A 15072-nucleotide genomic window follows, 5' to 3' on the forward strand; every position below is an offset into this window, starting at 1 on the left:
GTGTAAGCTACAGCAGGCCTACCCACCGATTGTCCACGTTGGAGTACGAGTCGAGGACAGGAAGCCTGCGGTGGTGCACATGCTGAACATCTGCTCCATTTGTCTTTGCACAGCCCCTCCCAGATGTGAACAGACTTCTAACAAGTATTACCGAGCAGCTTAGACCAACGCTGTATCATAACCGGTAGAGGTGGGAATCACCAAACATCCCACGATACGATATTATCACAATACTTAACTCACGATACGATATTATTGCAATTTTTTTAAATACTTTGCGATATTCAGATTCTGTACATAAAGGTAAACTTTATCAATATTTATTTATCTAATATCAAAGTCTCGCACTCAGTCTTTCTCTCATTTCAGTTTTATTGTTGACAAACTGAACGGTTTGTATTACAGTCTAGTCCAACTGAACTGAATGCAACCATCTGGTACAATTACAGCTATTCTGAACTATGCAATATGAAAACTATGCAGCCCCTTCAGCAACTGAAGAATTGGAAAGTAAATTAAAACAAAATATAATTTTACATTAAATAAAAAAAGTTTTAAACTTAATTAAAATAAAACATGTCTTAAATTAAAATCAGTAAACTGTCTTGTTTATTGCTGCCATAAAAAACAGTTAAACACATTTGGACAGCATCAGGATTCTTGCTCAGAAAAAGGATCAACATGCTCTGAAGTCAGAGCAAAAACTTTTTTGTAACAAAATATCGATTTCTGCTGTCGCTGTATCGATACATTATTAGCAAACAAAATATCACGATGCTACACAGTATCGATTTTTCCCCCACCCCTAATAACTGGTGTCACACTAAAATCTCGTTGTGGTCTTTCCTGTCATAACAATGTGAACGACCAGATTGAGCATTCTCTGTTCACTGAGTGGTAGCTGAAACATGCTTGGCACTACTTTAAGGTAACCCATTAAAGTTCGCTTTTAAGGAGGAGGGGAGTGTGTGTCCCCTGTCAGGAGGCAGCTAACTGAACGTATGCTGTTTTTGTTCCAGGTACAAGCCCTTCTTTCCTTTCCAAGTGCAGCCTCTGCACGGTTCAGCCTGTGATTTGGATCTGTCAGTGCACGACAGCCGGCTGGTAGAAGGACGGCTCAAAGTCAGCCTCATTGAGTGCAGCAGGTGAGACACTTCATCTCTGTTTGTAGGTTGTCACACAGCAACTTTGATCTATAGTTGTATAACTGGGTCCCTGTACAAAAGTACATTAAAATACTAAGACGTGAAATGAATCACAACAGAACTTAAATACATGTTGGTAACTTTTCAACGTGGCCATTCTTGTCATGTTAGTAACACCGGCGTGCATTAAAATCTTTAGCTGATTTTATGATTTTGATTATTAAAAAGGGGAGCAGGGTGGAGCCCGAGTTTGAGTCCACCACCAGGCCGGGGTGTTCTCCCAGACGTCTCCGAAAACGTCGGAGCGCTTTTGAAAATATGTGGTGTCCTGATAAACTGAGCAGATATTTGAGGTTTACACAGCTACATTCTCCCTGAAAATATGTTAAACGTTTATTTTGTGACCCAGAAAGAATAATAAGAGTAACATTAAAACTAACTAGCTGCCGCCATTGTTGGAAACTGAGCTGGGCTGCGCTATGAATTCTGGGACACAGCTTCTTCTTCTTCGGGGTTTAACGGCAGCTGGCATCCTTGTACATGCAGTGCTGCCATCTTCTGTTTCAGTCCGTTATTACACTCTTAAATCCTGCTACTTATTCCTGCGTCTTTCAGGATCTTACAAAGCTTCAAACGACGCGTCGACTATTAAATCAGTCGTCGACGATTTTGATAGTCGACGTAATCGTGACTAGTCGACCAATCGTGGCAGCCCTACAGTCTGGCGACCTATCCACAGCGTGACCCCATGTAATTGGGAGAGAAGAGTTTTTTTCCAGATGACCCTACTTGCTAAGGTCACGTAGTCAAAGAGCTACATAATGTTATGCTATCGAAATAAAAACGATAGATTTAATGCTATGTTGGCCCACACCCTGCCCACTGGGAATGTGTTATTCCAAAGGGAAGCACTACACCCGCTTGTTATGGTGTCACATTTTGCCTGTGTGTACTTTAGCTTGTACATTAGTCCATGATGTTGGACAGAGGAGTCTCCTTTCAGAGACAAACACGCCCTCCTCTGTCCAAGGTTGGCACGTGTATATTGGAGCTGTTAGCCTCGGCTGGCTCTGACTGACAGCTCTGTCCTTTGTTAGCTCGTGTCGTCGATGTATGTGTGTTTCTTTCATGCTTTGTGTTTCACAGGCCACCAAATGACTGGATCTTATTACTAAATCACATTTTAAATATGTAGTGTCTCTCCCTTTCTGTACTACAAAGTGCATCTGACTGAATATCATGTGGTTAATAAGCTGTCCAGTGGAGCTAAGCATCCACTGGTTTACCATTCGTGCGTCTGTTAAGTCCAGACTGGGTCTGCAGAGGGTCTTGGGGACTTGGTTTACTGGAGCATAAGATGTGATTTTTCTGCATGCTGTGAAGCAGTCATGTGTTTGTCTTTCTCTGCTCCAACTGTTTTATTTTGTTACAGACTTTAAAGACACAAAGATTTGTATAAACGTGGGATGTAACAGTTGCTTTACAGCCACAGAGTGATACTCCTCTGGGGTAGAGCAGGTACTGATGCAAAGGCTGGTGGTTCCACCCCCCAGTCTGCCTGCCAAACATTGCTGGGCAACATGTTAACCCCAGGTTGCTCTTAGTTAGGGAGTACTTAACAGCATAGAAGACAGTGACTGTGGCATGTTGCATAGAGCGCTTTGTGGGAGCGCTCCATGAGAGTGAGTCCATTTCCCATTCCCTCTGTCCTTTTCACAAAGAGGCTTACTGGCAAAGTGGGAGGAGCTGCTTGTACAGTAGGAATGTTTACAGTTTACAGTCGGTGGTGAGAAGTCAGATGATTTTTTTTTTTTTTTTTGGCCTGTCCCGTTTGCTTCTTTTGCATCAGAATTATTGTCTAAAGGCAAAGAAAGATGCCCAACGGATTTACTTTACCAAACTGACCATCCCAGCCTTGCCGTAATGGTCCATTTGATTCACCTTTTATTGTTTATTTTATTTTCACTTACTGAATACGGGACAGACTTGACTGGGGAAAAGAAGGGGAGAAAGAAAGAGGGAAAGAGAAACAGCTGAGAAGAGGGACGGGGGAGAAGGGCAAAAGACAAAAACCAACAGAACGGGCAGAGAAAAAAAATGCATATATCAATCACCTGGATCACCTGCTGAGAAAGAAAAAATAAAACAAGCAGAAGAGAACAAGAGTAATAGAATAAACAACATCACAATGATATATGGGAATATGACAGTAAATACTAAATGTTAAACATTATTGTGCAGCACATAAGATCAACAGAACACAGTGTGCTTTGAGGTAGGAGCCAAAAAGGGTGTAGTTTGTGGGTGTGATCACCCGTGTGTACACCTGTGAGCATGGACGCGCTTGTTTTTAAAAGGTTCCTTCATGTAATGATCTGCTAGAGGGTGTGGGGGGGCCACAGCCACGTCCTCCAGGGCTTGAAGCAGGTGTGGAGGAGATCAAAACTCCAGACATCCAGAGGCCCCCAGAACACAAGAGACCAAGGAAGACCCACAGAGGGTTAGAAGTCAGATGATGATGATGATGACCTGTGTGTTTGCTGGTTTTGCTAAAACACACGAGTGATTGGCTCTCAAACATAAAACCACGAAACAACCATGTTCCCACTGACATGCAGGTCTGAACCTGCAAAGAAACCACTGCTTTTTTAAATGTGTCTGATCTAAACCAGTCGAGTCACTGGCGTCCCAGAAGCCCCTGCAGCGGGGCCGGTCTGGCCCATTGGATGGCTTTGCATTGTGTTTGGCACCAGAAACCATTTAGATTCAACTTTGATTAAGATGTCAGCTTCTTCACAGGACTGCACGGCACTGATCCAGAACAGGTCCCTGTGCTGATGATAACATGCGTATGTTGCAGTAAATGTTCTCAGATGCTTCATGACTGAGTGTTTGGCTGTGACAGTAAGGCACATCACATGAGCCTTCACGTCGTCCTGCAGCTCACCTGTGCTGACCACACACTCTGACCCACAGGCAGTCCAATGGAGTGCTGGCTCAGGCGACACAGAGGATGTGTAAACGCTACACTCAGACATGTCGTGTTGTGTAGTTCCTTTACATATTTGGGCCAAACTCTGTCTTGTCCAGTATGGTGAGCTACAAACACTCAGGCCAATGGATAGATCTGACTTCACTGCTATCTCTGAATGTGTTTTTGTTGGGGCTCTTCAGACTGTTCATCCTGGGCTCCTATGACAGAGAAACCTACGTCCATTGCACCCTGGAGCTGAGCAGCCACCAGTGGAAGGAGAAGGCTCGCAGTTCCATCAAGAAGGTAAAGGAAGCTCGTTTCATAACTTTATTCTCCATGTCTGTCAGACATCGATGTTGTAATACAGGACGGTGGTATCAGCAATATATACAGTGGTCAAAGTAAGGACTGAACACAGGAGCAACTTTCTAAATATGCTGTTGATATAAAATTGTCACAGTAACAACCCACCCAGTCCACACATGAAACCACAGACGTGTAATACTGAGAAACGGCGCGGCGTCCTGTGCCTCCTCTTCACATCCCCACTTCTGATTGGTCCTGGTTATTCCCAATGACAGGACAGGTCGAGGTCATTTCTAACGCACAAAGTTACTCTGGATGGAATTTGGCCGTGTCTGGTGTCTTTCCATCAACGTTTTAGAAAATTCAGCAGTGCCTCATCCGAGCCAGGAGAGGGCGCTGCTGCACAGCTCTACATGAGCACAGAGAGCAGGCTGTATCGAGGGCGTTTTGATGAACTGTGTTGCTGTGTTGGGCCCTTCAAAGATGAGACCCAGGTTTTTGCTCACATAAGTAGTTATATTTGCATTGGTACCAATCCAGTGTGATTGCTGAGGCCGTCAGCTGAGTTTCAGAAGGACACTTTTCAATTAGACTGATGGGTAATGCACAGATTATTTAGCAGGTGCTGCTTATTGGACACCTTGTCATAGTGACAGTAATGCAGGCTCATTTTGATTCTGGCTGATGAGATTGTCCCATTGTTGACATTTTACACGGCAAAGAAAATGTTCATGTCCCCGCGGCAAACCTTTTCTAATTGCTGCAATTTAGAGATATTACAGTTATCACATCCGGCTTGTTTGACTAATGAGCATTTTTAGAGGGAAATGTCAGACTTAATTTGTGGCTCTGGCTCCAGCCTGGTGCCCGTATACTTGCCACACACTCCTGGATGACATTTGCGATGCCTCAAAAGATGATTTCTATTGTGGTGAACAGTAATTGGCCTGTACTGTTTTCTCATGTGGTGTTTAATGACTTTGGGAGAGTTGCATTGTCGTCCAGCAGGGGGCATTAAAATCTCAGCACCAAGCGTTTCTTTTATTCAGCGTTTACACGACACGATCAGAGCATCAGGTTTGTGCCGCTGAAGTTCAGCTTTTTTATTTGTCTCTGTGAAATCTCACATGACGTGTGTGTTCATGGTTATAAGCAGCAGTAAAAAGACTTTTACTCACCAAAGCTGGACTTAGATGGTCTGTATGGACTACACAGTGTGCCATTATTATAAGCTCGTCAGCGCCACAAACACAGTCGACAGGTTGAATGTGTACGCTCGGATACGTGAAGACGAGGCCTAGCAAACAGAAATGTGCTCCGCCTGTATCAGTGTCTGAATATCAGGGATTCAAAGACTTCACAAAGGAATGAAAACGGCTGTAAAGCTGCTCTGTAGAGGACAGTTAGATGCTGTGTTTTCCTGCTGCTGCCTTTAGGGGACGCCACAGCAGATGCTTCCGCCTCACACTAGCGCAGCATCCTGTCACACGTGTGCCTTCACTGTAGCCATGAGTGTTCTGGGGTCTCCATCTATTGCTCCTGCCTGGCAGCTCCATCCAACACTCTTTGTCCAGTGTTTGTTTGCTGTCCCTCCATGAACGTGTGTTTATGGCTGCAGGAGGCTGAACTTTGTCCTGCACTCGTTTCTAATCTGCTCCTTCCTGCTCGCACCAAATCAAAGCCTTCCCGTCTTCAACTGTGCCGCCTCCAGCTCTGCCTCTCCCTACCATACATCATAGCAGGTCTCCATCTTGTAAACTGCACATTCACTCTGCTATCCTTCTGTCACAGCTAGACCCCGCGCCCGTCGAGGCCGCGCCCGTCGAGGCCGCGCCCGTCGAGGCCGCGCCCGTCGAGGCCGCGCCCGTCGAGCCCGTCGAGGCCGCGCCCGTCGAGGCCGCGCCCGTCGAGGCCGCGCCCGTCGAGGCCGTGGTCTACGCTACCTGCACTCACTCCTTCACCTCTCTTGTTTTCTGCTTCAGGTGTTTGACTCGAGATATTTAAACTTCACTGGCTGTAGTTCACGTGCGTTCTGTTTCATACCTACATTCATCTTTTCTCCACACCGTGCCTCCTCTCCTGGCTCTCCTCCACCCGCTCTCTAAGCTCACTGCAGATCACGGTGTCGTCTGCAAACATCGTAGTCCACAGAGACTCCCGCGTGGCGCGCTCTGTCAGCCTGTCAATCACCATTGCAAACATAAGGGGCTCTGAGCAGACCCCTGTTGTAATGCCACCCCCCCTCGAACCCATCTGCCACTCGTACCACACACCTCACTGTCGCTGCTCTCATGTTGTCAGTGCCTCTGTCTCCCTACCATATGCCTGTCCTGCAGTAGCTTCAAACACCTCTGCTGTCCTTCGTCCTTATAACGGCCCTCACTTTACTAACGCTCTGCGTATTCTCCACATTCAGACTGGTTGAGATGGGTTCCAGTCCCACCGTGACCCGACCTGAATAAGGCTAACCGTGGATGGATGGATGAGGGAACACTGTAATTGTCATCATACAATTGTTGTTTATAACGTTTAGAGCAATTTCACAGAAAGGTGGCACAAAGTGAAGGCGCTGTGTGACTCCAGCCTTGCTCAGTGGAAAGTGTAGATGCATGAACACACTCGACGAGCATCGCCACGAGCACAGGCCTCTCCAAGTGGACCCACTTCAAAGCGCTCGTGTCCCTTTTTTGTTAATGAACACATACAAATGCAGATTCACGGTGGCATTTGAGCCTAATTTATCAGACGTCTCCAGTCTGCATGTCCCCAGCAGGACTCTGTAGTAAGGATTAAAGGCTATACCATCTGGAAAAGGTCAAACCGCCATCTTTCTCTCCCTTTCCCTCTGTTGATTGCCAGATATGGCCGTTGCCTGTCCTGTGTTAATAGCATTTTATGCCTCATTTTGCCCAGTGTGAGCTGCTGCGATTCACCGCACTGTGTGTCTGCCGTCACGTAGGGGGCCTTCTCTATTCAGGCAGATCCCTGACAGTCTGTGTGACATGCTTATGTGATGCCATATCTGTTTCCTCGTCCATACAAACAATAGAAAGTGTCCATACGTGAACGAGACGTGCTGCGTTTTAATTAGAGCTCTATTTGTTCCGTCTCCTTTTCAGTTGCAGAATACGGTTTATTCACCGTTACGATAAACTGGTGCTGATAGCTTTGACATTTGGCTCGGTGCTTCTTAGTGTTTGCTTAATGATTCGTGTTACCCAGCTCTCTGTCCACACCTGAGCGTGTCTGACATGAGTATTTAGTACAAACTGAGACTTGCTGTGCAGACGTGGTGCTGCTGGGGGTGTTGTTCTGTTTATAACCTGCTGTCACTGACGGTTAGCTTCATGCCATAAGCTGCAGACGGCTATTTTTATATTTGCTGTAAGTGAATTGGATTTAATAGGACGCCAGGATTCACAGGTTTCTCAGCATGAACACATTCCTCATAAAATGGGTTTGAAATGTCTTCAGATCCCCTCGCAGCAGACGGGCTGGTTGGCGGTCTAACTGCTACGTTGTCTTTATCGTGAAATGTCGCGTTTTACAAACTGCCACTTATTGGTTATTCATCACTTAAACTAACAGCAGGGAGTGATGGCATAGAGCTTATTACAGGTAATAACTGTATAGTGTAGTATCACAAACGCACACATGTGCATGCGAAGCGTGTTCGTGCTAAAGGTGAAGGGGGATGGCAGTAGGCGGCTTCGTGTCTGTTGGGCGTGTTTGTACATCTGGCCTGCTCACCGGCCTCAGCTGATGCTTGCTGACAGCTTGACCAAAGAGACATGCGATGTGTGTATGAGCACACGTCAGGTGATCTACACGGTCGGCGGCTTTGTTGTGTGTGTGTGATGTTGTCTATGGCCGAGCTTCCTAAGTCTGAAGCAGAAACAGAAGTGAGTGCTGGCCAATGAGCCGCACATGTGCAGGCAGCCCTGATCCAATGATTGCTCTGTAAACGAAGCGGCGAACATGATCGAGTCACGCTTCATGTAAGAACTGTAGACACGGACCTTTATTGACCGCGTGGCTCATTATAAATGGACTGATTCTTAAATAGTGCTTTAATACAGCGTGCCTCATTCAGCCTTACATACATGAGCACTGCATAGTAGTATTAAGAAGAGGTTCGTGTGTGGATGATTAAAAACTCCATGTTTTAGCAACAGCTTTAGCTTTAAAAATCAGACTTTCTGCCTAAAGTTCAGTCTGCAGGACTCGGGTTAGTACTGGCAATATTCAGTATTGTCGTACTGAAATGAACAATACTTACATCTGTATGCCATCATATATTGCTGCAAAGCAGCAATGTATATCATTGCGTGTATATCATTCAGCACGTTGCCTTCACAGATGCTTCGTTTAGCCACTAATGCAGCCGGTCCCAGCTCCCACATCTTGAAAACATTTGAGAGCCTTGTCTGCAGCTGTCACCTGCTCCTCAAGACACAATATCTGATCCTTCTCCACTCTGTTTTACAGGCTTCTCACATTGCAGTCAATACTCACTGTGTGAATATTGACTGCACACACACACACACACACACACACACACACACACACACACCTTTCTCACCTCCTGCACCATTAGAGTGGTTGTTTGATGTTCCAGTGTGGCTGTCTTTGTGTCTTTAATCTGCTGCAGACACCTGATGAAAGGTCGATGAGCAGTACACACACACACACACACACACAGCCTACAACAATGACTCATCTAGTACTTCACTTCCTGTTCAGTATTGTTTGTGGGGTACAAATGATACGTCTGTATCAGAACATAAGAATGCAGTAACACCTTTTCAAAGGGCGATGACTTTGTCGTTCTTAACAGGATTAAGATTCAAACGTTGAACTTCAGAAAAGTAGTAGAAGTCCTGCACACACCTACTAGCCTGACGTATATGATGAGGACCTGTCTATGGTTTTGTATGTGCACTTTTTGCTACAGTAGCAATGACAGTGCAAAGAGCTGATAACTAGTTCAGCTTTTAAACTGACCTTTAAACACAAACACATTCATTTGTAAGCAAACAGAGTTCATGCAGAAGAGTTTAGTGCCAGTGAACATCAAGATCATGTGTTTGCCAGGATTGTGTCTCAGCTGCTGTGAGTGCACAACATTTATTATTATGTGGTTCACTAATAAACACAAGTCCATGTTTACTCTGCTGTTTAAGCTCCTGAGCAGGTGTGTGTGTGTGTGTGTGTGTGTCTGTCTCTCTGTGTGTGTGTGTGTGTGTGTGTCTGTCTCTGTGTGTGTGTGTGTGTGTGTGTGTGTCTGTCTCTGTGTGTGTGTGTGTGTGTGTGTGTGTCTGTCTCTGTGTGTGTGTGTGTGTGTGTGTGTCTGTCTCTGTGTGTGTGTGTCTGTGTCTGTCTCTGTGTGTGTGTGTGTGTGTGTGTCTGTCTCTGTGTGTGTGTGTGTGTGTGTGTGTCTCTGTGTGTGTGTGTGTGTGTGTGTGTGTGTGTGTGTGTCTCTGTGTGTGTGTGTCTGTCTGTGTGTGTGTGTCTGTCTGTGTGTGTCTCTGTGTGTGTGTGTCTGTCTGTGTGTGTGTCTGTCTGTGTGTGTCTGTCTCTGTGTGTGTGTCTGTCTCTGTGTGTGTGTGTGTGTGTGTGTGTGTGTGTGTGTGTGTCTGTCTGTGTGTGTGTCTGTCTCTGTGTGTCTGTCTCTGTGTGTGTGTCTCTGTGTGTGTGTGTGTGTGTGTGTGTTTCTGTGTGTCTGTCTCTGTGTGTGTGTCTCTGTGTGTCTTCTCTCTTGTCACATAACTCTGAGCAGGCGTCTGCTCGGTGGTGTCAGCTGTTGTGCGACTTGTTGGTCCTCTTGTGCTGCTGTGATGATGAATTTAAACTGATCCTTTGGCTGGTTGATGTGCAGTAAACACATGTAAGTGCTCGTAGGATCCACTGCATGTGTCCCAGCCTGAGTATAACATTCTCCAAATGACTGTCAGGTTATTCTGCACGTGCTGTCATGTGTCTCGCTCCGATGCAGGTCTTTAAATCTGGAAACCAGACAATGTAATGATATGTTTTCTCTTCTCAAAAACGCACAAAGGCTGGAGAAGAACCAAACTGTGTGCCGTGTCTAAATGCACAGCCATTAGATATTCAAAGGGCAGCTGAGGGAGCCGTCACATCTGTCACACACAGGTGATGCATTCATCAACCATTTCCACGTCTCAATGAAATGGCCAGTTCTAATTCCATTTGACAACGGCTGCATGTTGCAAAAGGCTGATTAAAGACATGAGAGATTGGGCTCACAAGCTGTTTGTTACTTATCGCTTTTCCACTGAAACATTTACCTTGCAAGAAACTCAATAGACCAGTCAATACGTGCATGACACAAAGAGCCGCAGCCATATTACAGATGTGTTGATATTACTCTTTACAATGATTTTGTTCTGATCCTGGAGGTCTTTCAATAGCAAAGAAATGAGCTGTTAGTGGTCATGACTCTTAAAATTGGCAGCCGTCACTACAGGTAATTCATGTCCTAGCAGGTGTTTCTCACCATAAACACCAAATACAGAATTTGACATGTGATAAAGATGTTGTCTGAATGAATAGTTTGGTCTCCTTTTGGATCTGAAGCTTGTAAATTGATGACGTAGGAAAAAAGGATTTATCTGTTGGGACATTTTCCCTTCCTGCCATCTAATTACATAAATGTCATAGATTTGGCTTTAAGTGGTTGGCTCACCGAGGAGAAACAGCATGTTTAAAACGACACGGCCCAAATATCAGGACACGGCTGGTTTTACCTGTGCATATGTGCATCTGCAGGTTTCTGCAAAACCTGGTGACCATTAGTTTAGACCGCCGTGTAACCTATTCCACACTTCATGTTGGTATAACTGCAAACAGTCCAGAGGGTTGATGTATGGAATCGACAAAGACATGTCAGCTGCTGTGACGTAGGCTAGTCTGTTTTTCCTCTGCTGTGTAAGTGTTATTTAGAGCGATGGTAAGTATATTTATGGTTTCTACTTCTTACCAAAAATGATATTATGTAGGGTGCATTTATGCAGCAGCCCCAGATAAAACTAACATATTTATTGTGCTCTTCCTCCCCAAATCACTGTTTGTGGCTTTAAGTAGCTGTTTTCAGAGGGCCGGCAGCGAGGGACACTAAGGATTGTTCCCTTTTTTTGCTCGTGGACAGAAAGTGAGAAAATGTGCAAATGCAAAAACATGACCAGTAAATGTTACGTGGCCAGTCGGTCAGATTGGCCCTCACAGATGCAAGGAGCAAAATGACATTTGAGCAGTCGTTTGAAGCAGACCGAGGAGAGCGGTTCAGTGGCAGCACCGAGCATCAGCGCTTAAAGGAAAGGAAGGACTGAAATGCCAGTTTGATAATGAGGGAAGTGGTGTCTTAATCCTTTCTGAGCCAGAGTAGGTTTGAATTTTGTTGTCATTTATTCAACTAGCATGATGTAGCAGTCTTGATAGATCATTATTTTTCAATGCCAGGACAAAGACTGTGCTACAAAAAGAAACTGCGTGGGCGACCACACCACTGTTTCTCTCCATACAAGTGCAAATTAGGCAAAACACCTTTTTGTTTCCCCCTGTCTCCATAACAACTGCTTTGTTCTTTAAGCTTTTGAAACTGGCTTCCTATGAAAAAAACGGCAACTTGAAAATTCATATCGAGGCGCCCGGCACATGCATATCACTAAAGTTTACAGCGATCACATAAGACTGGAGAAAAATTAATATCTACCCAATTAGGGATGGGTATCGTTTAGGTTTTATCCGATACCGGTGCCAAATCGGTACTTTTGAAATGGTGCCGGTGCTTAAACCGGTGCTTAAAGAATGGAGAACACAAACTTTGTCCAAAAACCTCTCATGTTCAGCTGGTTTTTTGTAAAAAGATAACAATGTTAGCCTTTTCTGCAGCTATGGGGCATATATGGCATCACTCTTGGCTGGAAGCTTAAACAATGGAAAAAACACAAACTTTGTCCTAAACCTCTCATGTTTAGCTGTTTCCCTCTTTTTCTTTGGTCATTTTAGCCTTTTTGTCCAGGGTGAAGGGAGTATCTGCCATCAAACAAGAAGACAGCCGCATGTAGCTATGATGATGTTTGCTAGTTCACCTTACATGCATTAATGTAATAACGTGGTTAGCCTACTCAACGTAAATTACACACGAACAACATGAAGCTACTCACGCAGAGAAGAACGGCTGCTGCTGCATCATCATCCTCATCATTTCTGCTACACTGGCAGGGCGGGGCCAGGACTCTCCTCTTCGGGTTTTTGGGGATGTTGCTAACTCCGGGTCCGATAACAGGCACCACACCCGCAGTAGATGTGCCCGGTGTGAGGTCTCGCAGCAAGCTATCAAATACGGCGCATTTCTCGGCTTTTAAAAAAACGCTATGCGTCGCCAGGTGTTTCATCAGATTTGAGGTGTTGCCTCCTTTGACAGTATCACAGTATCAGCTTAAAGCACTTGTTGCTGCTGAGTTTGCATCTTTTGCTGTGAAGTACAGCCAGACTTTTGACCGCTTCGCCTTGGACATTTTTAATCTGTAGCTCTGCTCTAACAGAACGTACGTACCTGGCCCCGCCTACTATCCTCGGAAACGTAAAATGATTGGCTAGAAGTCTATCACAGCTCAGGAAAAAAAAGCACCGAAATAAAGCACCGAAATGTGCGCTGCTTTTCGGTCTGGTTACTACCGTTTATGTCAGACACCGGTACCCATCCCTATACCCAATACTCTGTCAACACCATATATGTGCAAAACAGCAGTTTATTTAGGTTGTGGGGTTGGTTGATACGCTGAGTGGACTCAGTCAATCATGAACGCATAAAAGAACCACCTTCAGCATAGAAGCTGAATCAGAATCAGGTGATACATTATTTTAACTCTGAATGCAGCTTTGTTTCCAATGCTGACCATGTGTGAGTTCAGTGTATTTAAGGATTGAAGATGAGACTTTATTGGGAAATGTGTGCGTTACCACAGCTCAGGCACAGCAGCAGAAGAATACAAAGACTATAACATGTGTACAGTGGTAGCTGAGGTTCTGTGCACATGCACACCCAGTATGTGTTCTGCACACAGGGTTGTGTAAATTTGCATAGCATACATATGTACATGCACACACGCACAATTTCACATACACCATTAACCTCCTAAGACCCGAACTCTTCCACAGCAGCAGCATTATTTCTCTTTGATCTTTGGGCTGATTGGGACCTGATGAATGTAAAAACAAAGAATTACCAGATTTTATTTATTTTTTAAACCCGATTTTTGCTTCTAAGAAAAATAAGAGCCACATATGAGGATCTTTGTTTAAAATTTCAATAGACCAGTAGCAGTATAATGTCCTCGTAAGTGGATATCAGGCCCTTTGGTCTAAATAACCCAAAATGTGATGTCCACATATGTGGACGCCAGGTCCTAGGAGGTTAAACGAAATAGTCTCACTAAATGTACATACATACAAATGCTTTGAAAAACAATCCAGTTTCATCTAAGCACCTCTTGGTGCATCAGCTAACCCTTTAAAAAAGTCCCCACGGGTTCATGTAAGGCCCTTATCTTAGAGAGAATATGTTCAGTCGTCCTTCGACTGTAACCTACCACTTGCCTGTGTGACTGTGTCTGAGAACACGTACTACAGAATATGCGTCACAGTTAAAAATCCTAATAGGTACCCACGTAAACACCTGAGCAGCTATTGGCCATGCAGCCTGGTCCTCAGCCCACTCCACCTTCGTCACCATCGGGGCTGCTAATTTGATGTGGCAGGGAATTGCTGCGTACTTGCCTCGCAGCGACTTGTACCCTATAACCATACACAAAACGATCTGACATGTGGTATTAGATTAAATTACCAAGCAGTGCACTGACAAGGAAAAGGATTTGCTCAACCCCACATCTCCATCTCGCACACACCCTCCCAGACATGCTGGAGACCAAAGAGACGTTCAGCTAGGCGACAGGAGGTGCTGCCTCAGTCTAACTTAGCCATTATGTCTGCAACCGGCTGTTTCTTCTTCTAGATCCTTATAAATATCGTCCTTCACTTTAGTGTTTGCATGACTCCATTCAGGTTTTCTGTTTTATTTTGGATTGAATTTTCAGACTTCTTTGTATATTCAAAGTGGATCAGCAAATGATTTTTAGCTTTTGAGTATCCTTATGAATTTGCACAATATAAATGACACTTAATGCAGAGGTTAAATCTCAAAGAGTCTGACAGCCCAAAGCAGCAACTCCTTGTAGGAATTTCTTCAATAGTAAAGGTCTGTGGCAGTGCTGACACTTTTTTCTTCATATTTGAAATAAAAAAACAAACATTTTGATAATTCCCTTTCAAAATAAAATAGATATCTTGTTAAAGTGCATTCAACAGAATTAAAAAAGACCAATGAACCCTATCAGTGCACAAACCCACAGCAGTAACACATGAATGCAACATTTACGGCTGCACGCTCAGAGCACAGCTTTGTGCTTGTAATTAGGCATGGCTTCAGTTCATATGTTGATATCTAGGCTACAGTTACCCGGACATCATTAATGCGACAACTGACAGTTTTTTGGGGGTTTTTGGTTTGTTTTGTTTTTGGTTGGTTGTGTTTTGGTTGGTTTTGGCAATCCAAAGGCAGCGGTG

At 44.6% G+C, this 15072-nt stretch overlaps 1 protein-coding gene across 1 annotated transcript in view; it reads left to right on the forward strand.

Moving 5' to 3' along the window:
- Positions 1-15072, forward strand: part of pdzd8 (PDZ domain containing 8) — a 40442-nt gene that overhangs the window by 11523 nt on the left and 13847 nt on the right. The window contains exons 2-3 of the mRNA XM_026189446.1: positions 1020-1145; positions 4320-4422. Coding sequence (XP_026045231.1) covers positions 1020-1145; positions 4320-4422 — 229 coding nt within the window. The remainder of the gene's footprint in view (positions 1-1019; positions 1146-4319; positions 4423-15072) is intronic.

The sequence above is a fragment of the Astatotilapia calliptera genome, chromosome 13 (assembly GCF_900246225.1).
Source record: "Astatotilapia calliptera chromosome 13, fAstCal1.2, whole genome shotgun sequence".
NCBI classification, from domain to species: Eukaryota; Metazoa; Chordata; class Actinopteri; order Cichliformes; family Cichlidae; genus Astatotilapia; species Astatotilapia calliptera.